This window comes from Haliotis asinina, chromosome 16 (genome assembly GCF_037392515.1).
Source record: "Haliotis asinina isolate JCU_RB_2024 chromosome 16, JCU_Hal_asi_v2, whole genome shotgun sequence".
NCBI classification, from domain to species: Eukaryota; Metazoa; Mollusca; class Gastropoda; order Lepetellida; family Haliotidae; genus Haliotis; species Haliotis asinina.
The window spans coordinates 16,644,038-16,670,262 of record NC_090295.1 but is presented as its reverse complement, the minus strand read 5'-3'; the positions used below and the strand labels follow the sequence as shown (position 1 = coordinate 16,670,262).

General features: G+C 39.1%; 1 protein-coding gene across 1 annotated transcript in view; it reads right to left on the bottom strand.

Moving 5' to 3' along the window:
• The window catches only part of LOC137267583 (cytochrome P450 3A29-like), a 31,987-nt gene extending 17,356 nt beyond the window's left edge, over window positions 1-14,631 (bottom strand). The window contains exons 1-6 of the mRNA XM_067802069.1: window positions 14,322-14,631; window positions 7,510-7,606; window positions 5,976-6,025; window positions 4,050-4,146; window positions 2,792-2,908; window positions 1,816-1,904 (exon numbers count right to left, since the gene is read on the bottom strand). Of these exons, the coding sequence (XP_067658170.1) occupies window positions 1,816-1,904; window positions 2,792-2,908; window positions 4,050-4,146; window positions 5,976-6,025; window positions 7,510-7,606; window positions 14,322-14,392 (521 nt within the window). The 5' untranslated portion in view covers window positions 14,393-14,631. The remainder of the gene's footprint in view (window positions 1-1,815; window positions 1,905-2,791; window positions 2,909-4,049; window positions 4,147-5,975; window positions 6,026-7,509; window positions 7,607-14,321) is intronic.
• Between the last annotated feature and the right edge of the window lie 11,594 nt (window positions 14,632-26,225).

Below are 26,225 nucleotides of genomic sequence, written 5' to 3'. Positions count from 1 at the left end.
TCCGAAGAAGGTGCATCTCGTAGTGGTGTCGAGTTGAGCAAGCCTCTTGTTGTCTACCTTGTAGGATCTGTTGCGGGCTGTACTGATGACTTTGTATGCTTCGTCTGCATCTGGTGCTCTGTTGAAGGGCTCCATGTGATGAAGAGGGAAATATCGAGTGTTGAATGGCGGCACATGTTGTTGAAACTTGGTTGCTGACTTGAATGCCGTAGATAACGTCTCAGGAATTGTAGATATCAGAGCTATCAGTGGGAATGTTAGCATATAGATGACGTAATTCTTCATCTTGTAAGTGTTAACTTCATTAGAGTCCTTGAATGGTGAGACTAAGTCCAAGCCATTCATGATCCGTGATGTGACGCTCGGTAGTATCTATCTTCCCCCCTCCGAGTGTGTGGTGCATTCGCTGGATGCCGTCGATCCCTCTTATGTGAGTCCAAGTCTGAAGGGGATGATAACTGCTGACAGCACCTTTGATGAGCTGGGGAGACTGAAGAAGATCTTCTGTGCTGACGAGTAGGACTCAGGACTGCGACGAGATGACAAGGACACTGGTGATGATCTTTTCTTTTTAAGCTCATCATCTGCATTGTAAACTGCTGCTTTGAGTGACGGTTGAGTTGTAGAGTTGTCTGCTGCAATGACCAAGGTTGCTGACAAAGTCAGCGTTGTCTGACGATCTTTGTAAGGGTTTTGAGGTGTTGATCTAGATGACGACGCACTTTGACTATGTTGGTTAATATCTTGCTCGCTACATAGAATCAACAATGACTCATCGAAGATGTGTCGTTCTTGTAGAGGGATGATCTCTTCCCAAAACGATTTTTTAATCGAAGAATATTGATTCTGCGACGATTTGGAAAAACAGGCCTTCATCTTTGACAATCTAGATTTCTTAGACTGTGATGGCCCTGCCTCTGAAGAAGTTCTCTTCTGTGGTTTAGGGGACGACTTGCTGGACCTCAGACATAACCCCGGAGAAATGCCAGACATATCACTGGAATGAATCTCAGCAGAGACAGATAACCGGTTACCCGAATTTAATTCACTGGCTTTAGACATGGCTAACGCAAGCTGACGTTGCCTGTCCCTCGCACATCTGTAATCAGACCGAGTATATATGAAGTAAGTTCTGAATCAGATATATTTCTGCAAAATTTATGAATATCAGAAGAACATGTGGGCTTACACGCCAGACAAACTAAGTGCGGGTCAACCACTGACAGCCGTAATCTACACTGTAGACATGATTTCATCACTAAGTCTCAGTTGATGAAATACGTGCTAAATAAAGACAATAATCACAAAATTGATAAAATATGATGCATATACTAAGCCAAATACCACATACGACGTAAATTTAGTTAAAGGACCAAAGTAATTGAAAAACTTATCGTAATATCCGGGACCCCAGGTGCCTCCAGCCGCCTTCGTCGGGTGATAGGGAGAGAGTGACAAGCATGGCTGATCAGGTGACCATGTGCACAGGCAAAGGGAGGTTACTCGTGGGTGAGTGTATTTTATGTCCACTTCATTTAGGAGGGAACTTCAAGGGATTTCAGGTGTATAGATAAGCAATTAAGCATGAGTTAGGATAAGGAAAAATTGGGGTTTACATATCATGGGGAATCGAACCCGGAGTCTTCTGACAAGCGAATGCTTTTAGCGCCATGATCTCTCACTGACCCTCCCTCTTATCATTATAATAAACAAGGATATATTTTATATATATTATATTTCTAGCTTCGGTTTTAATGTGCACATGTTCCATATTTTCCCCATTACTGATGCTTTTATGATTGATGGAGTTCTTACTGTTTCAAATCAACTACTTCTCCATTTTCAGCTGCACGAACAAAGTTCTTTGTCAGTTTTTTGGCACAAAGATTTAATCCTCTGCACATCTGCAAAAATAAAATACCAGTATAGTCAAGGTATCAATATTGCTAACTGATATAGTCAAAGTTTCAAGGTATCGATAGAGCTAACTGATATAGTCAAAGTTTCAAGGTATCAGTAGTGCTAACTGATATAGTCAAAGTTTCAAGGTATCAATAGTGCTAACTGAAATAGTCAAAGTTTCAAGGTATCAGTATTGCTAACTGATATAGTCAAAGTTTCAAGGTATCAATATTGCTAACTGATATAGTCAAAGTTTCAAGGTATCGATAGAGCTAACTGATATAGTCAAAGTTTCAAGGTATCAATATTGCTAACTGATACAGTCTCAGTCATATGCTTTATTTGCACTTAAGCGGCCACAGGCCTATAGTAAATTGAATATACTGATATAGTCAAAGTTTGATGTCATCAATATTGCTAACTGATATAGTCAAAGTTTCAAGGTATCAATATTGCTAACTGATATAGTCAAGGTTTGATGTCATCCATATTGCTAACTGATATAGTCAAGGTTTTGAGGAAGAAAAGGAATGAAAGAGAAGAGAGGCAGGAGAAGAGATGAGAGAGCGAGAGAGTGGGGTAAGAGATTAAAGAGAGGGAAAAGGAAGTTGTTGACAATGAAAGAGAGAGAGAGTGAGACAGAGAGAGCAAGAGAGACAGAGAAAAAGAGAGAGTGGGTAAGAGATTAAAGAGAGTTGATGACGAGAGAGAGAGCAAGAGTAAGAGAGAGAGAGCCAGAGACAGAGAGAGCAAGAGAGACAGAGAGAGAGAGAGTGGGGCAAGAGATTACAGAGAGGGAAAAGAAAGTTGTTGACAATGAGAGAGAGCGAGAGAGAGAGACAGAGAGGGACAGGAAGAGGGAGAGGGAGAGGGAGAGGGAGAGAGATACCTTCCTGAGTTTGCCTGCACTGAACGTAGGACTGATGATTTTCCTCAGCCTCTTCCAGGTGACTCCTTGTGCATTGAACACATTAGTGATCAGTGGGTAATCGTTGAGATCAAAGTTCTGGAAAAAGTACATTTGTTATTGATACTCATATTCAGCTATATGATTGCAATCAATTAATGATCAAATCTGTGATTGATACTATGAGCCACAGTCATAATTTATGGTTAGTCGGGGTGACCCACTTTGTTTATCAATTTTGTACAGAAAAATATTTTATTTTATATGGTAATGGGTGCAGACTTGCAGCTTCGATGAGTTTAACTTTTAACTGTTACTTGACCTGGGTTTTCTTAAATTCTCAAATTAGCAATATTCCAGCAATATCATGGCAGGGGACACCAGAAATGGCCTTCACATGTTTTATTCATGTGGGGAATCGAACCTGGGTCTGCAGCTTGATGAGTGAATGCTTCAACCATCAGGCTATCCCACCACTGGAATTTGATATTTGATATCAGGTATTATTAACATGATGTCCTATGTCATGGATATGTGAAACTTGGTTCTAAATTGCTAGTTCTTCACAACCGCAGTGGAAATGGCCCATGGGGTGTATATAACTGTAAACTGACTATTGAAAATATGCTGGTGCCAAACAAAGACAGCTAATTTAAAAAATGACACACCATCAAAAGAAGAGGAAAAAAAAGTAACAAGGAAACACATTCAGGACCGTAGAGATTACTCAGACCAATACTTTCAGTTTTGTTGCTATGGAGATATGTGAATGATAACTTTAACGATAACTGACAATTCTGAATTCTCTGACAATGTCTCTAAAACATAATTTCTGTAATAATTCATTACAAACTGAGGAAAATTAAAACTTAGACTTAAGAAGTGACACTTAAATACAGAGTAAATTATATGTTTGTTGTTTAACGCCACACTCATCATTATTCCATCTATCTGGCATCAGACTGAAAACAAAGTACCAACAACTTGCTGCTTGGTATTTTTGGGGGAAACTGCTTACATTCATCAATTAGTCAACATTTTATATGATCTTGATTACTTTCAACACACATTTTTATCACTGAAGTAGGGCACAAGATGATTAAACATGTATTGGGAAATCATTTTAGACTAGTACACGTTAATTGTCATACTTATAGAAACATGTAGAAATAGGCCTCGTATCAAAATACAGGTGTTGCTTCAAATTTTACCATGAGTATATTAATTCTAATATACTTACCAATCTGTCCGTGAAAGTTTGAAAGTCTTTAATCAAAATCTCCTTCAAAATGTCAGGATCAGCTACGTTAATCATCGGGATTCCTCCGATATATAATCTGAAAAGTACATGCAAAGCTTTGAACAAAAATCACTTGATACATGTCAACATATCAATACTTTCTTGCACTTGAGTAAATTTGGGGTCTCCTGTTCTCCTAAAGGTTTGTTTGATTTTTCAATGTGTTATGCTCCCTAACGAATATTCAAGCTACTGGTCTGTAAATGCTGAATTCCAGAACAGACAATCTGGTGACTGACATCATGATCACTGATTTATTGGGAAATGATGACAACCCAGTCAGCCATTTTGACCACCTAATCCCATTTTACATCTTTAAGTCTAGTATAGGTTACTAAAAATCTGTTATAACCTGAGCCCTTATTCTCGAAACGTTCGTAGCCCTGAGAATTCTTAACTTTGACTGCAGCCATTGTGTTGAGAATGGGCCAAAGAAGTTTGTAGAGTTATCAACACTTCGAGAATAGCTAGGCTTGATTTTTATAGGTTCCCTTAATGTATTTTGGAGTGTTTAATTTGACGAGGACTCATAGTCCTTAGCCATTTCCTGGCATGTTCAGACACTTGTTGGTCACTAATGCTTGAAAATTATAACTGAAAAGTTATCAGATTTCCCTTAATGTATTTTGGAGTGTTTGATTTGACGAGGACTCACAGTCCTTAGCCATGGCCTGGTATGTTCAGACACTTGTTGGTCACTAATGCTTGAAAATTACAACTGAAAAGTTATCAGATTTCCCTTAATGTATTTTGGAGTGTTTGATTTGACGAGGACTCACAGTCCTTAGCCATGGCCTGGTATGTTCAGACACTTGTTGGTCACAAATGCTTGAAAATTACAACTGAAAAGTTATCAGATTTCCCTTAATGTATTTTGGAGTGTTTGATTTGACGAGGACTCACAGTCCTTAGCCATGGCCTGGTATGTTCAGACACTTGTTGGTCACAAATGCTTGAAAATTACAACTGAAAAGTTATCAGATTTCCCTTAATGTATTTTGGAGTGTTTGATTTGACGAGGACTCACAGTCCTTAGCCATGGCCTGGTATGTTCAGACACTTGTTGGTCACAAATGCTTGAAAATTACAACTGAAAAGTTATCAGATTTCCCTTAATGTATTTTGGAGTGTTTGATTTGACGAGGACTCACAGTCCTTAGCCATGGCCTGGTATGTTCAGACACTTGTTGGTCACAAATGCTTGAAAATTACAACTGAAAAGTTATCAGATTTCCCATAATGTACGTACCTATAATAATGAATACAAATTATTGAAAGTGGGTGATGGGTGATGTGAATAGGATCCAGATATTTAACAAAATCAACGACAAAAATATCTCCCTCACTCCCTCATAAGCACACACACACACACGTCTCCCATGTATTTACATTTTAATATTGCATTGTTCATATAAATGCAACACATGACACATTTCTGAAAATGGTGCTTGGGTTTTGTTTGATACTACACTTAGCAATGTTCCAGCAATATTGTTGGCGGTCTGTAAATAATGGAGCCTGGTGTAGACAATCCAGTAATCAACAGCAAAAAGCATCGATCTAAGTCGTGCACATAATGTTGGTTTGTTTTTTAACGCTCTCAGCAACAACATTCCTACTACATGGTGACAGTCTGTAAATAACTGAATCAGGACCAGACAGTCCAGAGATCAACTGCATGAGCATTATCTATGCAACTGTGATACAATGACATGTATCAACCAGTAAGTGAGTCTGGTCACCCGATCACGTTAGCCGCCTCTTATGACAAGCATGGGCTGCTGAAGACCAGTTCGGGGACTGCAAGATGGACTATGCATCAGGAGGAAGTGGATGACAAATACTGAACATTTTCTCAATCATTACCCATATACGTCTCCATACAGTTTCCCCCTCTTGTTTTCAAAGTCAATCCCCTGAAACACAAATATGGTCTGTATTTGAACCCTCATTGATACAGAATAACATGAACACAATGATGCATAACTGTTACTAACTGCAAATGAATTAAATGATATTGACCTTATATACTTTTCCTGACTGTTGCTTATTACGCTTCAAGTGAACTACAAGGGATTCAAGTGTTCCATTATAAGGAGGAGACAATCATAATAAGCATGAGTCCATCCACGATATCTCCAGGGTATACCCTCTGATAAGCCTTCACTATACCCTGGACACATTTACAGATCAGGTCTGAAAAATTTAAGCAGTAACACCTTCTGACTCTGTCAGAGTTCCCCTGCATGATTTGTGTTACCATGTTTAAACAGTTAGATAATTTAAAAAGTGAAAGTGATTGGTATTCTCAATTTCCAAGTATAGACCCATGACTGGGTCAAAAACCAGCCAAGGGAGGTAATAAAATTATCTGACTGAGCAATAGATTGTCCAACATACATAGCGGAGACTTAATGGAACGTATACCCTGGAGATATCGAGGATGGCATGAGTCTGGATAAGGAAAAATACAAAAATACAAAAATACATTGGTACCTTCCTACATTGGTACCCTCCTACATTGGTACCTTCCTATAGACATGCCAATAACACAGTGCCACACGTGCACCTTGAGCATCCAAAAAGGATGGTACTAATTAATGCATTAATATTTTTCCACAAAGAGGTATTTGTTTAGTCTGTTGTGAGCCATGTTTCTATTAACAATGGAGTAAGGGAACAGGGTTTAATACCACTTTGAACAGTTTTACTGTTATACTACAGAATATCAGCTGTTGTGTGAAAGATAATGTGTGAGCCAATGGTGTAAACAAATCAAGATTTATAATAATTTGGAACCATAGGATTCTGGTACACATAAGACGTAACATATGTATGGCTGGACAACCAGATGCTCACTGGACATAGTGAGTGAGTGAGTGAGTGAGTGAGTGAGTGAGTGAGTGAGTGAGTTTAGTTTTACGCCGCACTCAGCAATATTACAGCTATATGGCGTCGGTCTGTAAATAATCGAGTCTGGACCAGACAATCCAGTGATCAACAACATGAGCATCGATCTGCGCAATTGGGAACCGATGACATGTGTCAACCAAGTCAGCGAGTCTGACCACCCGATCCCGTTAGTCGCCTCTTACGACAAGCTGAGTCGCCTTTTATGGCAAGCATGGGTTGCTGAAGGCCTATTCTACCCCGGGACCACTGGACATAGTATTATTGATATTACCAGTTGTGAGCTACCAGTACATACTAAGGGGGACTACTCACATCTGACATCCTGTTCAAGGCCGTGTGCCTATAGCAGTGTAATGCATAAATGTTCCTGATACAGATTTCTGACATGAAGCTCAACCTTCATAACACAAGGGACACAACTACGCACATCAGATCTTGACTGATTGCAATAGCCAATGGTTATATTAAATGGAAGGACGATATTTACCTCCTTGAGGAGAGTAAGAAGGGATCCAAAGAGGATATTGGGTTCCGGTCCAGGTATCCCATAGTCTTTGAATAGACGTTGCCTACGTTTACCCAACCTGAAAAAAAAACACAAACAGATCACTTAGCCAAACAGCCATTAAACTTTCATTATACCTTATATATTGTATGAATGAATGAGTTTAGCAATATTCCTGCTAATAATCGATTCGGGACCAGACAATCCAGTGATCAACAGCATGAACATCAATCTCAGCAATTGGCAACTGTTGACATGATCCCCTGAATCCCTGACCACCCGATTCTGTTAGTCACCTCTCACAACGAGCATAGTCGCCTTTGTGGCAAGCAAGGGTTGCTGAAGACCTCTTCTACCCCTGATCTTAATGGGTCTTATTGTACTAGCTCACTGAGATACCTACCAATGCTGAGCACCCCTGGCAGGGGCCAACATATACCATATTGGAGTCTCCATTGGTGTGATGCAGAAATGTCATGCTGTTGTATTTCTTAAGAAACATATTACTATTGTATGCATCATGATTCATGAGTCCCTCATCATCTTGAAAGAACCATATAATGAAGTGGTTTGGGTTTTGAGTTCAGGAATATATACTCGTCTTTTGTTTAGGGTACCTTGTACGTGTATGTATTGTGACTTTGTTCAGTGTACATTTCTGTATATATATCTGTAAGGTAAACAGTGCTTATCCTGATCACTGCAGCTGTGCTTCCAATGAGGGTATTCATATGTGGGGCCTCTGTTGTGTCCTTAGCGACAGTGACGTAGCACAGTAGTACAGCGTTCGCACAGTATGCTGAAGATCTGGGTTCGATTCCCTGCATTGGTACTATATGTGAAGCCCATTTCCCTGCCCTGGAATATTGCTACAAGGGGCGTAAAGCCATATTCACTCACTGACTGTTGTGTACTGATCCCCTACTTCATGGCAAATAAATACTAAGGATTGCAGTGTTTCAGCACGGGCTGCTATTGATACACATCTGAAAGAGATCAATAACCATTAACTCTATATCTAATGATAATTTATAAATATCATCCAAACTTATATTCCACAGGAGATACTGCTTGTGTGAGTATTATCAGGGCATTGTACAAACCCTACTGTCAAAATACTATCTCCAAGGAGATATCGTGTGATCTAACTATTTTGATCACAAAAATTTATGAACATGATTGAAACTATTTTCAAACAAACATTTATAATTCTTCCCATTGATGGTGTTTATCGATTATCAATCTTTTATGCCAGTCCTGTTTCAGCAACTGGTTTCAGCCCACCAGTGTTTTGATAACATTAGTTAGTTTCGTCAAATCCAATTTTTGACGGGAGTCCTTAGTTTTATGAAAATGCATTTTTTTCAAGTCTGAAACAGTTATGTGCCGGCAGTTAGGGGCTGCCTAACTCTGTGGGTGTGGGTTCGAATCCCAGATGGGACTCCCTCAACAAACCAAAGTACAATACCTGGCCTAAAAGTATTTGTGATTTTGATGTTTGCTTGAAAGTCTTACGTACCTTGATATTTTGTCTGTTGACCCTTCATATGCAGCACTTCCTGAACACGGTCAGGTAAATTCTGACATAAATCTCTAACATTATCCAGTGAGAGAATTTCCTATAAATGCAGAATATTGCTCAGGTGATGCAATGTGTGACAGGCTGCAACCACTTCTTAACTTCTTAATTTTTAACAAATAAGTTACAGTGTTTACAATTACAATGAGATCAGGAGATGGGGTGGGGGGTGCAATCTGCCTCAATAATACCACTTTCTTCTTTGTACTTTTTTCACATTTCTGTCCCGATGTACAGGAGCATATTATCGTCCATGATTACATGGACGGGCTGTAAGTGGCCAAAGATTGTTTTCAAGGATACACTTTGAAGCACTGATGTTACCATTTACTGGGGTAAAAGTTCCAATCCCCTTGAAGGTGAAACCCATATCATCAAAGAGGGTTGTAGTCAAAAGGGCCAAAATGGTGAAAGTCAAAAGGGCCAAAGGAAAGTCAAAAGTACCAACAGAAAGTCAAAAGGGCCATAGGTGTAAACAGAACATTAGAGTCATACAAACTAATATATGCTTGATCATACTGATATTTTTATTATTAATTATATTTATAAGAAACAAAAGTAATAACTTTTAGTGTGGTCATCATACATTCAACAGTTGAAATGACCTGAAACATACAATATTTGATATGATGATATCTACTGTATTATGATGTGGTCATATAGCGTTCTGACCAATCACAAGTCAAGCATGATGACTATGATGATGACACTTGCTTGATAAAGACATCAGAATCTAGGATGAGAAGTTGTATATGCATAAATATAGCCCTCATCCTTCATCTATCCAACTTCTAGAATGACAATCGATGAAGTCAATCACAACTTACCAGTCAATACTGAAACAATTGTATGGTTGACTATACTCATAAAATAAACATTTAACCACTATTGTTAATTTTGTTTACATTATTTGTAATCAATACACAAACAGTTGTTTGGCATAAAGTAAACATGTAACCACTCTGAAATAAATTTATTTTTCTTCTGACAGTTCTCTCACTGAATGTTCGAGTCGTATTTTCGTTGTAATATTTCCCCATGTTGCCCGGCGATTGTTTTTGACACACTTGATCACGGACTTTCGATCACGATCAGTGCACTTAAAGGGGCACTGATGCAAAGCGAATAAAGTTTCTCGCCGACTGTCTTATTGCAAAACCAAGCTGCAAATTGGTCAGCACCCACTCCCTTGACTGTGACGGACACGGGGACTGGGCTCCTGTCCACGGTAGCAGAATTTCTTCACCCTTAACAGTGAGGATGACCATCACATACAGTTATTTGAAAATATCCCTGGTATTCCTTGTCTGTTTGTAATAAAATATCCCAGCAGTGTAGTTTTTTCTGATGCCTGGATGGTATAGTGACTGATCCAATTTGATCCTATTTCTGTGTTTTTGACCTCAATATTTATTCGTTTCATCTAAAAATATGTCTACAGGCACGTAGCTAGCAAGCTATTTGTTGCCTATATGTCCAATAGATTGCAAAACTTCATATTTAGATAATTTTGAGGGCTGGCCCAGCTGTTATCGCAAAAATCATATGTAAATTTTGGTAGCTGCGCCCCTGGTTTACTATCTATGATAATAAGAACACATAATTTATTTGAATTGATAGAGAAATCTGAAAATTTCTGAAAAAAATGATTATATCTATTTACCCAGGTACACAGGAAATGCCTGTATGTATTTCTTATGTAACAGCGTAGTTCCGTTCGTATCCTAAAAATAGTTTTGGCCCATTAGTGTTTTCAGGCTGTATGCGACGCAGAGATTACATCTTCCTTGCTGTAACCCACATTTGATGGTATAAGCCTACATGTGTTATTTGCCATCATTCACTTGATGGTCAGTTAATGAATTTATAACAGGTTTAGTTAGTGGTAACCCCACTTGGATTACCCGACAGGTGCCCATTTGGCATTTCTCACTCACTCTTGCATGTGGATATTGATGGATACATTCCTGAACGAGGTAATAGCCTGACATTGTTGATGTAACTTTAGTCTCTTTTAAATTTAATATCTGCATTTTGTTTTAATTTATTCGTTGTAGCATTCAGCAGACTCTGTATTACAGAAAACATGCACTAGGTCACGAATAGCAGGTGTAGGAAATATGATTCATGTTGGCAATCTATACAATGTTTAGATATTACAGTCACATTATAAATTAACTATATAGGCCGTCCGTGTGGGCTTTTTTTTCACTACCTTTCAAAATACATACAAATGCATCAAGAAACTAATTATGGTTATAAGAAAAACTATTAATATGTGCACTCACTTCATTATTTTTTAGTCCTAACCATTGTTTTACCGTGGCTTCATCACTGTTGGTCAGTCTGTTCTTAAACTATAAATTGTGCATATGGTGGCGCTGCAGAGGTCGCGAACCAGTCACGAATTCTAGGATATCATTCGGGTACTCGCGGGAGAAAAACAATAACAAAAGAAACCACCAGTCCACGGACATTGCTCCACATCAGTGCCCCTTTAAAGGGGCACTGATGCGGAGCGAATAGTATTTCTCGTCAACGGTCTAATTACGAAACCAAACTGCAAATTGCTCAGCACCCGCTCCCTCAGCCGTGATGGACAAAGGGACTGGGCTCCTGTCTGCATTGGCAGAATTTCTTCACCTAAACAAATGCCATTATTTAAAAATATCCATGGTATTGCTTGTCTGATCGCAACAAAATATCCCAGCAGTGTAGTTTTGTTTTTCAGATGCTTGGATGGTATAGAGACTGACCCAATTTGATCCTATTTCTGTGTTTTTTACCTCGATATTTAATCATGTTTTGTGAAAATATGATATCTCCAGACACGTAGCAAGCCATTTGTTTCAGTCCGAAAGATTGAAAAGCTTTCTATTTAGATAGTTTTGAGTGTTGGCCCAGCAGTGATAGCAAATATCATACATAAATTTTGGTAGCTATGGTAGCTACCCTGGTTTATTATCTATGATAATAAAAACACACAGTTGATTTATTTGAATTCGTAAATTAAAAATGACGACTTTGCCATTGGCAGTTACCTGAAAATTTTCTTACGTTAAAAAAACTGATTACACCTATTCACTCAAGTACACAGCAAATGTCTGTATGTATTCCTTATGTAATGAAGTTCCGTTCGTATCCTCAAAGCAGTTTCGGCTCATAAGTGTTTTCAGGCTGCATGCGACAGAGATTACATCTTCCTTGCTGTAACTCGCGTTTGATGGTGTAAACCTACATGTGTTATTTGTCATCACTTACTTGATGGTCTTGATGAATTTATAACTGGTATAATTAGTGGTAACAGCACTCAGGTTACTCAACAAAGGTTCCCATTTGGCAGGTCTCCTGTCTGGAGTAAATACTCAACATTATAAATTAAGGTCTGTAATAGTGATGCAAGAGGGTTTATCAGCTGAGTTACAAAAAACATCGATCAAAGGATTAACCGATAACACACTGATAAATTAATTACTTTTATCTTCTACAGAGGATTTGTCAAAGGCAGTGTGTGTAGATGTACTAATCTATACAAGTGTGAGTGTAAAAACAACATCCTCCCTTCAAAGAATTAACCATCATAATATTGATTGATTGATTGCCCATTATTGGTTAACTAAATTACTTAGAATGGCGGACATCATACAATTAGTTGCCAACTGTGCTATCTTGGGTGACCAATGAGAGGTTTATCAGGTTTTCACCAGTGTGAAAGATGTGGAACGACGTGTTACATTTTCCCAAATTCGACGTTTGTGCGACACACGACACAGAGCAGGATTATTTACCAGCTGCAGATGAATGGAATAGTGTTCTTTTATGTGGATATTAATTGATACATTCCTGAACAAGGTAGTAGCCGGACATTGTTGCTTTACAATTAGCCTGTTTTACATTCATTATTTGCATTTTGTTTTAATTTATTTGATGTAGCATTCAGCAGAATCTATATGACAGAAAACACACACTAGATCACGTATATGTGTGAAATAGGATCCCTATTGGCAGTCTATACAATGTTTAAATGTTACTGTCATGTTAGAAATTTACTATAAGTATAAGCAGACTGTGTGTTCTTTTATTAATTTTCAAAATCATACAAATATGACAATAAACTAATTAGGGTTAATGTTATGAGACAAAATATAGAGATGTACACTGGCTTCATTATTTTTCCGTCCTAATAGTATTTTACAATTTCTACCACTGGCAGATGATTAACCTTCAAAGTGTTTCATTTGTTTTCATAATACATTTGCAATGAAAGTAAAAATGACTTCACCTTAGTTGATCTGTCTATAATTAAACTCTTAATTGCGCATACGGACTGCGCAGCAAAGGTTACTAACCAGTCACGAATTCTGGGATATCATCCGGGTACTCACGGGAGAAAAACAATAACAAAAGAAATCACCAGTCCACGGAAATTGCTCGCATCAGTGCCCCTTTAATGACTAATAGCCGCCATTGCTCGTTTTGCACTGCAACCATGAGTCGCTTGATATTTTGTTACCACACTTGCCATAGTTGACCGAGATCTATCCAACAGCCGAGCAATTTCTGTCACTTTGCTGTCTTCTTTGTGCAATTTTACAATTGCGTCAGCTGTCAATTCACGTGATTTACGACCAATTGGGGCAGACGATTGCCGGCGCGTAAGTAAACGAGCAGCCTAGTAGGTATGTCACGTCACAGGCACATGACAAGGTGTCTATTTTTAAACAATCAGTGTTTCAAAACACTAAATGTGTCTTACTGTGTGATTCTAAAAGGGCGCATTCGTTTCAGCAGAAACGTAACTTTCAAAATCACGGATAGTTATGGCCAGGTAGAGTACTCCACTGTGAAAATGTTTGCAATGCCCCAGGATTGCCCCCATGACCTTAATCGATACCTATTTATGGCTATTTCTGATCCATGAAACATAATGATGAACGACACCATTTCCTCTAAGAGATACCTAAGTCATTTCTCGGTTGTAAACATTTTCGCTTAATACAGTAAATAACTCCATACATAGTTGTTGAGTGGTAACACTGCGTGGAGTTGTAGCCATGGCGAGCTATCAATGAAAAAAACAAACTAGACTGTTCCATTCTGTTAGTGTTATTTAGTATCTCAAAGTGTGATGCCCCTTAAGCAAAATCCATGTCTTTTAAAGAATAAAAAACAAGATCAGAGGGCATATATTCGAACATAACACAAACATACTTACACATAAAGCAAAGCCACGACGCCTCCAACTAGGCCGAGTGTCACAGGTAGGCTACCACCACACAGCTCCATTGCGAAGTTTGGACAGGGATAACAATGTCTGTGTTAGACGTTCTAGATCTATGGTTGAGGCGATAGATGTGGACTCGTTTACCCCTGCACTTTGTTCAGGTTGTGAGTAAACTGTAGTTGTTCAACTTAAGCGCAAGTTATATATAAGGGGCTGTCATGTTTTGCCTGTCCAATGAGTTGTAGACAGTTCGCAGTGCTTGACCTACATGCTATTATCAGTTGCCCAAATGTACTATTTGGGGGCCGTCTCAGCAGCTGCCGGTTGAGATTTACAAATGCAAACGTTGATACATTGAACCCCATACTTCAGTTGCCACAAAGCATTGCACAATATAGTGACCCTGATTATGTATACCATACACTCCTTCGAGGTAACTAAACTAACGCTCAATCTCTGATTTATTAAATTTTTGACAGAATCAGATAATTCCTTTTAAATTGAAAGGGAGCTATACGCTGAGAAGGGAACGTTCCTAAGAGTGAGGAAAATGGGTGCCTGCTTCAAACGGAGCTTTAGCAGACCAGAAAGGGCTAGAAGACGGACCAATATGGACACGGTTCCCAGACTGGCAATATGATCGTGCATGAAGTTGTGTGTCGGTGCTCGTGTTTTCAATCACAGATTTGTCTGGTCCAGACATATCTAGAGACGGGATAAATTAGCTGTAATAGTGTTGAGTGCGACACCCTTTGATTGTCTGATGAAACGAAATGACGACGTTGGTCCAGATGATGTAATACGGTCAGGGTATTACTCAGTCTCCGTCCTAATTAATGTTGTACCAGCGAAAGCGAATCTATACATGCAATGTGTAATGACACTGCGATATTTTAGGTATTAATACAACAGTATTTCTGCTGGATCACTGAAATCGCATTTTAACTTGACTTACTGAATAGATACAAAACTCGATGAATTAGGCTGCATAAAAAAAATTAAATATTTCTCGAGTAGATTTTTTCAAAAGTGATGAGGGTGGTAGGGCTTAAAAATAATTGATGGAAAAAAGAGTGACGAGGGAGGAGGATATATATATATATTTTCTCTCTCTCAGAAATACAGCTTAGGAAGTTTAGCACGTGTTAATGAGTTATAGATTCAGCCACACTCGATCTAACAGACACTCATTCTTATAGTGGACAAATGGATAAACGGGACGCGGCGAAGTCAAAATTATTTCTTTAATATGACAGTTAAAAATTGTTACGCGCACAGATAAAAGAAACGCACCGATGCCCGAGAAACATTTCACTTTTTTCATTTAGCCTTACTGAAGTAAGCTGAAAATTTCAGAGGTGTTATGATTACTATGTAGACTTGAAACCTTAGCAGTTTAGTAACTAGACGAATGAATGAATGAATGGTTGAATGAAAGAATAAATGAATGAATGGTTGAATGAATGAATGAATGAATGAATGGCCAGACACTTTCTTCGACCTCAAAAACTGTGGTATTCCAGATTTGCCAAGCCGACATTTTACACTTGGAATATTTGTTTCAGGGCGCAGATTACTAGTTTTGCATGTGCATGGGCTAAATCACTATTTATGTTACACTGGGGATTCGAATCCCACTTCAAACGCTTCCAAAATTACACTTTTCATAAAACATTCGATGCCATCCATTTTTGTGATGCAATGTCATTCTCGGATAGCATAAAACCAACCAATCAGCGTGACACTGACATAAACGTGATGGCGATCAATAATGATGCTGAGTTTAAGTACATATATACATACAAATAAACAAATCATCTCATACATATCAACCGTGTACCACATTATTACAGTGGACTACAGCTATATACAGTTCAATTTTAAAGGGAACTCTACTGTCAAGTAGTTACGTTGTGAGAGTGAGGTGGGTTTTACCCAGCTTTCAGCAATATGTCCGCAATGTAACAGCGGGTGACGCCGGAAATTGGCTTCACACATTGTACCCATGTGGGGTTTCGAACCCGGGTCTTCGACGTGACGACCTAACGCTTTATACCAAGCTACCTCACCAAGACAGTCTAGATTTTCATCAGATTTCACCAGTCTCCAATCTCACGTTTCATTTTAAATGGACTTATTGATTCAAGAGTTCAGTATTTTTGTGTATAATAACCGTAGTTCGGTCTATGTACTTTAACTAAAATATACAAGAGAGCTGCGATATATATCCGTCACTTCGGTACATCAGTCAGTTCGGTCTGTTTACTTTAACTAAAATATACATGAGAGCTGCGATATATATCCGTCACTTCGGTACATCAGTCAGTTCGTTCTCAGCTATAAACCCTTAACAGTAAGTATATCCAATAATGCTTTATGTATACACCCGTGAGGAATTGCATGGTCTTGAGAAACCCATGCATGTCGTAAGAGGCAACTAACGGGATTCGGTGGACTTGCTTGACACATATCATCGTATCCCAGTTGCATAGCTAGATGCTCGTGATGTTGATCCCTGGATTGTTCTGGTCCATACTTAAACATGGCGTGCGACCTTAAACAACAGACCAACCAATCAACATAATGTATGCAGCTTGGACACAAAATAAGGCTACACTGGGCAACAACTCTTCTTACAACTTCATACATGCGTGCATGTTGAAATTTCATCCTAGCAGTATCACGCCTTGGAAATTGAACCTGGATCTTGAAGCGCCCAAACGAACACTTCAACAGCAAAACCATCGCACCACATAGCTTAGGTGTTAAGGATGTTCTACTCCATTCAGACAGATACTTTTTTTCCAATGATGTGAATCATTTGCGAGTTGCACCCACTCAGATAACATTATATTTGAAAACAGGCGACTTTCTGTGTGAAAGTGTGGAATCGAACCTTGGTCTTCAGAATGGCGAGCGAACGCTTTAACCATTAGGCTACCTCGTTGCTCCTGTGTCAAATGGCATCATACTTTTACTGTAAACAACATCAGCATAAGCACACTTTGATCAGAATGTTTGGTTAACGTTATTGTTTTAACCTAATGGTTAGGGCTTTCGCTCGTCACGCCGAAGACCCTGGTCCGATTCCCCACACAGGTACCATGTGTAAGTCAGTTTCTGTTGTCCCCCGTCGTGATATTGCTGGAATATTGCTGAAAGCGGCGTAAAACTAAACCCACTCACTCACTGTACGCAAGTGTATAACTGGGTCTGGAGCAGGCAATCCAGTTATTGATATTCGATCCACATTGTGATAGTTTCTGATCAAAGGACTCTGGTCCAGACAATCGTGTGACAGGTAACGTGATCATCGATCAACGCTGGCGAGGACTGAGGATGCGCTTGTATCCAAGTCACTGAAACGCTTATAATCCTCACGAACATTGGCTTTTCAGCACAGTAAATTGGGTGAGTGAGTTGGGCACTAGGCTACCCCACTGCCCGTGGGTAAATTGCACCACAAGGGCACTACGTTCTCTTGGTGTATTTTTTTAAAAAAAAAACCATTTGATTTAACAAGCTTAAGAAATATAATTTGCATACTACACAACGACAAATAGGTATCTTAGACACTGGAACAATATTTTCTTCCACTCAAATATCCCGCCACATTGTTTCACAAGCTGTGTGAGTGATGTTTAAGTAACCTAAATCAAAGTAACAGTTCTCTCAAGTTTCCAACCTAAAACACTGGTCACTATGTTTTGTGTTTCAGTTTAGAAGTTCTTTTTAACAAGTTGTTTCTAAGTCTAGTTTTGCCTTGGCTTTTTGATAGTTTGAAGCACACCATTACGCTGGTCATCCTTGATATCCTAAAGTCTCCACTGTACCCTTGTCGCAGCTACGGGTCAATAATTTTGTTTCCTCCCCTGCTGGCCAAGCACCCTCACAGTAGCCAATCAGCTAAGCGACCGTTACAACCGAGCTTGCCAGTGTCAACAAAGATGGCGGTTCGCTGCTGCGAGGGTTTGTTCGCAGTGCAAATAGAAAGGTCCGAAACATTAAAAAATGCAAGAACTCCTTCTAACTCTATCAGAGAACCTCTGCATGGTTTGTGTCGCCAAGTTTAATCGGTTAGATAATCTCAGAAGCAAAACTGAGCTGTGATTGGTACACTAAACTTCCCCACGAAGACACCTGATTGGATAGAAAACGGTCTGTACAAGCTTGCGTCAAATGCCATTCTTCAGTCACTACCGACCTAATTATTTCCTAGTTTATATGAACTGTTTCTACTTTTATTTGCAGATGATGTCATCGTTGTATCCGAAACAATTATCGGCCTTCAAAATCAATTAAATATTCTTGAAACTTTTTCAGTCAATTGGGGGTTAACTGTTAATCTTAAGAAAACACAAGTAACTTAAATATGACTAAATGCATCTCAGACCTAGCAAGCCGGGGTCAGAAAGCATTGATGGAAATCATTGTCAAACTAAACAAGATTGGAGTGATTGACCCGAAGACATATTTTAAAATCCATTATTCTCAGGTAATGCCGATATTATTATATGGCCGTGAGGTTTGGGGAATAAAGTACTACCAACGATTGGAAAGGGTACACCTTCTATCCTGCAAACGATTTTTAAGGGTAGGACAACAAACTCCCAATGCTATTGTATATGGCGAATGTGGTCGCCGTCCAATATGTATAAATGCTTACATACGGCTTTTACGCTATTGGCTAAAAAGTGCTCAGAATGAGCGATTGTAAACTGCCCAGGAAAGCGTATTATATGTTAAGATATTTTGATGACATTGGAAAAAAGAGTTGGGTATCGTTCGTAAAATATACTCTGTTTTCACATGGCTTTGGTATATCTGGATTAGCCAAACTGTTGGCGATGAATTTTCATTTGTACAGTTGTTTAAAAATATGCGGATAAATGAATTTTCTCAAAGCTTGGACTTCCACTTTGAATAACAGCTGTAGATATGTGATGTACAGAGGATATAAATTCATATTTGAACCAGAAAGATACCCGCATATCATATCAGAAAAAAAGGTGCGTTCTACTTACATCAAATTCAGATGCAATGTCTTGCCATTACGTTATAACGAAGGTAGGTGGCAATCAATCGAACCGGGTTTACGTCTCTGTCCCATTTGTAAGACGGCTGTATCATTCGAGTATCATTCACACTTATATGCCACTTGTACTATGAACTCAGAATAACATTTCTTCCGGAACATTTTTGGAAATTTCCTTCTATCCATAAATTTGTAAGTCTCTTAGGTACTTCTCAGGAGAGTACATTCAAACGTGTACAGCATTATATATACCATGCATATATAAAAAGAACTATGTATTTAGAAACACTCTAGTCTTCACCTGTATACTCTTGTCAACTATATATATGGTATATCTTGTATATGGGTCCTTGGCCTCGTTACAAATACATGTAAACTCCTTTGACTTTGACTTAAAACCCCAAAACACCATTCATACTAAGGTCAGTTAAAACAGGAAAAGATAACAAAAACCATGCGTCAAAAATATTTATTCAAGCTAATGGGTTAACATACAACAAGAGCTCTATGTTGTGGTATGAGGTATAAGGGCCTGTATAGGGTCAAGATCTATTTTTAGAATAACATCATTATTGGGTCAAAATTTATTTTTAGAAATAGACCATTATCTATTTTTTAGACGAGTCATTGTATCAGGTCTATGTTTAGAACACATCTGTTGTGTCAACACCTGGAGTCTGAACGACATGAGACCAGATCCAGGTCTTGAGACTCCTACTGACAAGCAGATGACAGAACTACACGATCCCAATTGTCATTTACAATTCATCTTCTACAACCCATGCTTGTCGTAAGAGGCGACTGAAGGGATCGGGTAGTCAGCATTGCTGACTTGGTTGACCCTTGCCATCTAGTCCCAATAGCGGAGATCGATGCTCATGATGTTGAGCACTGGATTGTCTGTTCTAGACTCCACTATTTACATACCACTCCCATACCAACCAACCTGGGTCCTGATTCACATGTGTTGCAAGCTTTCGTATACCGTATTTTGTCTAATAAGCGTTGGAAATACAGCAGTGGAGAAAGAAATAAGCGCTGTTTCCGGAATACCGTTAGAAAAAGAAGCCTTTGGCCTCTTATTACAGGAAATATGGCATAAAGTGTATAACAGGATTACGAATGACATATTGCAACAGTCGGTTTGTGAACCGAGCTCCTGGCATTTGACTGATAAGTCCATGACCTAGTGAAACATAATCATTGGTAACGATGACTGAGTAAAGGAAACATCTTTACGTATCTAATACAAAGTCAGCTTTACGTAAATATTTATAGTGCACATTCAGGGAAGTTGTCTTAACCGTGGACCTTTCGCAGGATACATGTCTTGCCAACATTATGCATGTAAACATGTGAATGCTATAATTCTCGGGAGGCCTCATGGTGAACAACAATAATTTATTGACATTATTATAAAACTAAACACCCAATGCCTAACACACAAATACCCCCACACCAACCCCCAAATATTTGTAACCAAATATTTCCGTATACCGCATTTGGTCTAATAAGCGTCGGAAATACAGCAGCGGAGTAAGAAATAAGCGCCGTTTCCGGAATTTCGCTGAAATAAAGAAACCTTTGGGCTATTATGACAGGAAATATGGCATATAGTTTATCACAGGATTACGGATGACGTATTGCTACAGGCGCTTTGTGGATCGGACTCCTGGCATTTGACTGATAAGTTCTAACCTTGTGAAGCATAATCATTGGCAATGATGACTTAGCAAAGGAAACATCTTTTTATATATAATATAAAGTCAGCTTTACGTAAATATACTCTTAAAAAGTAAGGGAACTTCGTCTTTTTATTTACGATTAAACATATTTAGGAGATTTATCTGAGTCAATCACTGTTGATATGATAATATTGAATGTTTTGAGAATGCATCACCATGTGCACTTCCTCACAACCATAGCTATATGGAATGTAGTCGCTTATGAAAGGTGACTGGTGTATGGCATGTAATTTGCATGTGCACGATTTTCATTTTAAAACAAACGACTAGAAACAAACACTAAGAAATGAGTGTGAAAATTAATGCTCTAGGTGATTTCTCGACCTTCTTGAAAACCGCTAAAATCAAGAATGGGACCCCATGCATATGTGTGGGGCTACTACGTTGTGCACCTGCATATCATGCGTTGTTTAGGGGTTGAAATAGAGGGAATTGGTACTCATCATAGTATGTCTTACTTGAAACGTTTGTCAACGTTTACACTTCCTATCCAAATTGAAACGTCAGGTTCCCCTACGTTTTAAAGAGTATATTTATAGTGCACATTGAGAGAAATTGTCTTAACCGTGGACCTTTGGTCCGATACATGTCTTGACAACATTATGTATTTAAACAAGTCATTGATATACTTCTGAGAAAACTGAGGACACAATGTCTAAAACACCCACATCCCCTCACTAACCCCTAAATATTTGTAACATCGACATTTTTGTATAAAGTGTATGTACGTTGCCTTCACAGTCTAAGTAAACTTAGGTTCGGTATTATTCTTTACACTGCGATACTGAGTCAGTAACAAATCCTAGTAGAACACTAGAGTTCGAATCTGTTTAGACAACAATTTCTAAAAATAAAAAAATGGGCTTTCGTAACCGTACGTTGTTTTTATATGTTATGATTAGTATACATTTCAAATTTGAGCGAAATTGGTGAAGAAATGGAGTTTTAGAAAAATCTGCCTCTAAACGCTATTTATATTTATTTTAAAAAAATATTGTCGAAACAGCGATTCGAACCTCTGTGCAGTAGAAGGTCGAGTCTATGACAACAGTGTAACGAATAATACTGAACCTTAGTTTACACTGGTTGCCTTTACCATAACGACTCGAGTGAGTGAGTGAACCTTATTGAGAATCGAAAGTGGACCATCGGTGAGGTGAACAAATGTTTTAGCCATTAGGCCACCCCTACCTCCCAACCACCTCAACCACTGAAGATGGTTAGATGTTATATGAAATGAAAGATGTGTTACAACACGACCAACAATCCATTCTAAAACTCAACAAAACATTTCCAAAGGTTTCTGGACCATGGTTTTCCAGCCAGCATCTGGCACAGTGCTGTAAAAGTCAGAAAGAACACACCCATGGGGCAGTGAAGGATGGTAACTAAAGGCGATGCATGACGCAGTCCTGAGACACTGGGCTCCACACTCAATGACTGAATTAGCTGACAGGAAAGTCAATGTATATTCAACCTTCCCCGTACATGATGCATACGTCACGGCTGAAAGAAAACAAACTTCAATTCAAAAACACCTTTGACGATGATGATGACGATGACGATGGTGATGACGACGAAAATGATCAATATTCTATGTGAAATGTTTTGTCAAAAGTACCAGTAACAGTTATTTGTAATGTGTAAGGAAACATAACTGAAATGAATGTTTATCTGACAAAATACAATAAAAATGTTTCCTCTTACATAAGACCTAACACATTTTTATTTATAATACTTCTTAACGGAGTCAGGAGTTCATATTTCTGACCAAAAGATCTTAAAGAAACCATTTTAGTTTTTTTCATATATTTCCACTTACTTGACCAATGTGAAGGAACACCCATACACAAATCACGACTTTCCTTAAATAATATTAAAATTCATTTACATTTACTTTAAATGTTCCATGTTAAAAGAGTTTTATATTCGTACACACACTGTGGAATGAGAAAGGGGATGGAAGGCATTTCATTTGGTCACTTGTTTTCATGTTTTCATATTTTCTTCCGCTGGAACTATTTGGCTTATATTTCCAAACAATCTTTTTACCGACCATGTAAGACAATCAAATGCATCTGAAACAAGTGTGACAGTTTTGATCAAGAACGTTTTCGACAAAACGACTCAGTGCCGAATGAAAGTGTCCAAGGGTACGTTACTGTATACCCGTGTAGTACCCATGCGAACCACCCCTTTGGCCTTACTTAGTACAGGTTAAAGAGGATGCGCTGTGTTATCCACCTCGCCGAGTGAGTGAGTGAGTTGAGTTTTACACCACACTCAGCAATATTCCAGCTATATGGAGGCGGTCTGTAAATAATCGAGTCTGGACCAGACCGTTCAGTGATCAACAACATGAGCATCGATATGCGCAATTGGGAACCGATGACATGTGTCAACCAAGTCAGCGAATCTGACCATCTGATCCCGTTAGTCGCCTCTTACGACAAGCATAGTCGCCTTTTCTGGCCATCAAGGATTGCTGAAGGCCTACTGTACCCGGTACCTTCACGGGTCCCACGTCACCGAATCGCTGGCTGGTATGACATACCGGCTGTTGTGATTGGTTAGAATATTGTGGAACTGTGTGTTTTAAACGCTGCACTCAGCAATAATCCAGCTATATGGCGGACAATCCAGTGATCAACAGCATGAGTACCGATCTACGCAGTTGGGGTACAATGACATGTGTCAACCAAGCCTAGTCGCCTTTTACTACGGCATCAGCTCTAACCCAGATCTCCATTGGGGCCACTTTCCAAATAGGGACCCTCCGCAAAACTGTCACGACAACTTCACCTGTTGGCAAACATAACGCTGGCACTGAAACATAAGTAGATGTGCTGTGAGCTGACAAGTTTTAAGGATACACTTACCAGAAATGTCTGCAATGGGTTCAAGTGGTATCAAACTGCCTCCTGCAGAGAAAAAATATAGAGCATTTTTAAAGACAAAATGTCTCTTTCGTTTCGTGGCGGTGTAACTGAAAATCGTAAAATGGCACGAGGAGCACCATTTACTGCTTCACAATCCGTAGTCACTGTCAAATAAAAGTGCAAGCCATCGGCGCCAGGCATGTATATAGAGGATATTGTATGAGTGCCCATATCATACTATGTTTACGACACGCGGTACGAGTGCCTAAATGTTGCTATTTCCAGAGCGAGAGCGTGGGATATGCCGACCTTTTGGCACGAATGTCGTAAACATAGTATGATATGACACGAATGCGATGTCCAGTTGTGGAAGTGTCTTAGGGGTGTTTCGACGTTGACGTACATGTCGATTAATATCAAGTTATAGGCTGGATATGGCGAGATACGAACGTTGAAATGTTGGGCAACTGCACTCCCCACATTCAAAGAGACCAAATGTTTCGATTAGCGGAAAACAGGCACGAGTGTCGTAAACATAGTTTAATAGGGCCACGAATATAATATTCCTTATTACCGAAGTCATCGGAATTGAGGAAAATAAACCCAAATCTCCGTTCAAACACAGGCTGGCTATCGGCCGTCGCCGCATGTAGACCGCAACGTCACAACAGAAACGCGACGTCATAGCATTGTTCATGACGTTACGTCACCATGATGTTTTGCGAAGGCCAGTTGTGGAAATGTCGTAGGGTGTTTTGGCGTTGACGTACACGTTGATTAATATCAAGTTTTATCAGATATGATTTATCTGTGATTTCAATTGTTGTTCAACTAAGTTATCACCTGTACATTTACGTGTAATCGTTGACTGGATACCACGCAGTATTTAACTGTGGATAATATTGAATTTCAACGATAGCCTCGCGCTTTAAGCCTTGAAATTACAAATCAACAACATGCCAGTGTGGTCGTGCCTTTATTGTATATCATTTGGTAACATGCACACCTTCCATTAGGTGTCATCAGCGGTAGGGTAGCCTAGTGGTTAAAGTGTTCGATCGTCACGCCCAAAACCCGGGTACGATTTTCCACATAAGTATGCTGTCTGAAGCCCACCTACCGTGATATTGCTGGAATATTGATAAAATCGGCCTAAAACTAAACTAAATATGTAATTGGGTGATGTCAAAGATTCAGGTTCGGGAGAGATTGTAACATGTTCTGGTATTTTTCTTTTCAGAATGTTTAGTCTGACTAGTAATACTCTGAACTGGTGCGCTTACAGGCATGGGGAAAGATATGAGTTATAACTGAGAGGTAACTGCTCTTAGCGGTCGATGATAACCCATTCATAGCTTGAGTAAATGGGTGAGTTTTAGCAATATTTCAGCAATATCCCGAAGATGGCGCTGATGTTTCATCCACTCTGGTGTGACAATTGGACGCCATAGTCATTAATGTGTGGAGGATTTCAAAGGGGAACTGAACATGTACGTAAAATGGCGTTTTTAATATTTTAAACTGCAGTCCGTTTCCAAATTCACGCATGACTGCACATAAATGTGTATCGATGCATGGGACTATCGATTGATCGCGTCTGTGTGTTCCCCCGATATCGATAATATCGCTTTAATTTGTTTCCTAAAAAATGGTACCTTGAGCACATGTCCTACCTCCGACCGAGATCAATCTCTATTTGCTGTATGCTAAAGCATTTTGCAGTGGTATAAGGAGCACTGAAGAGTTACCCCCCTTACCAAAGTGACAGCTCAAGCGGACAGCGGGAATTTGAAAGTGTAAGCAATACGGCAGCTAAGTCAGCTGTACAGGAACACTTTGGGTAAAAACAGATAAAGTAGAGAAAAAGCTGGTTGGAAGGCTCTTGGAAGTGTAAGATGATACTGAAGAATTGTGGAAATACAACAAATTTGATTGATCAGTTTGACTGACGACACCACTCTAATTTCGTCGTCGAAACGAGCAGGAGACATTTCGGAAGTCACTCTTGAACTTGTGTTGAAAGATTTGCGACAAAGCTGCGTGTTGCTCTTAAATGTGCACAACTGGACAAACTCTGCTTTCTAAAGAAGAATTGGAAAGTTGGAAACCAAGATAATAGATAAACGATTATCATCACACTATTTGAGTAAATTGAGAGTTTATGTGAAATATTGTCATTTGCCAATTACCTATCTTTCAGATTGAGATACCAGAGTTATCTGATGACAGATTTATT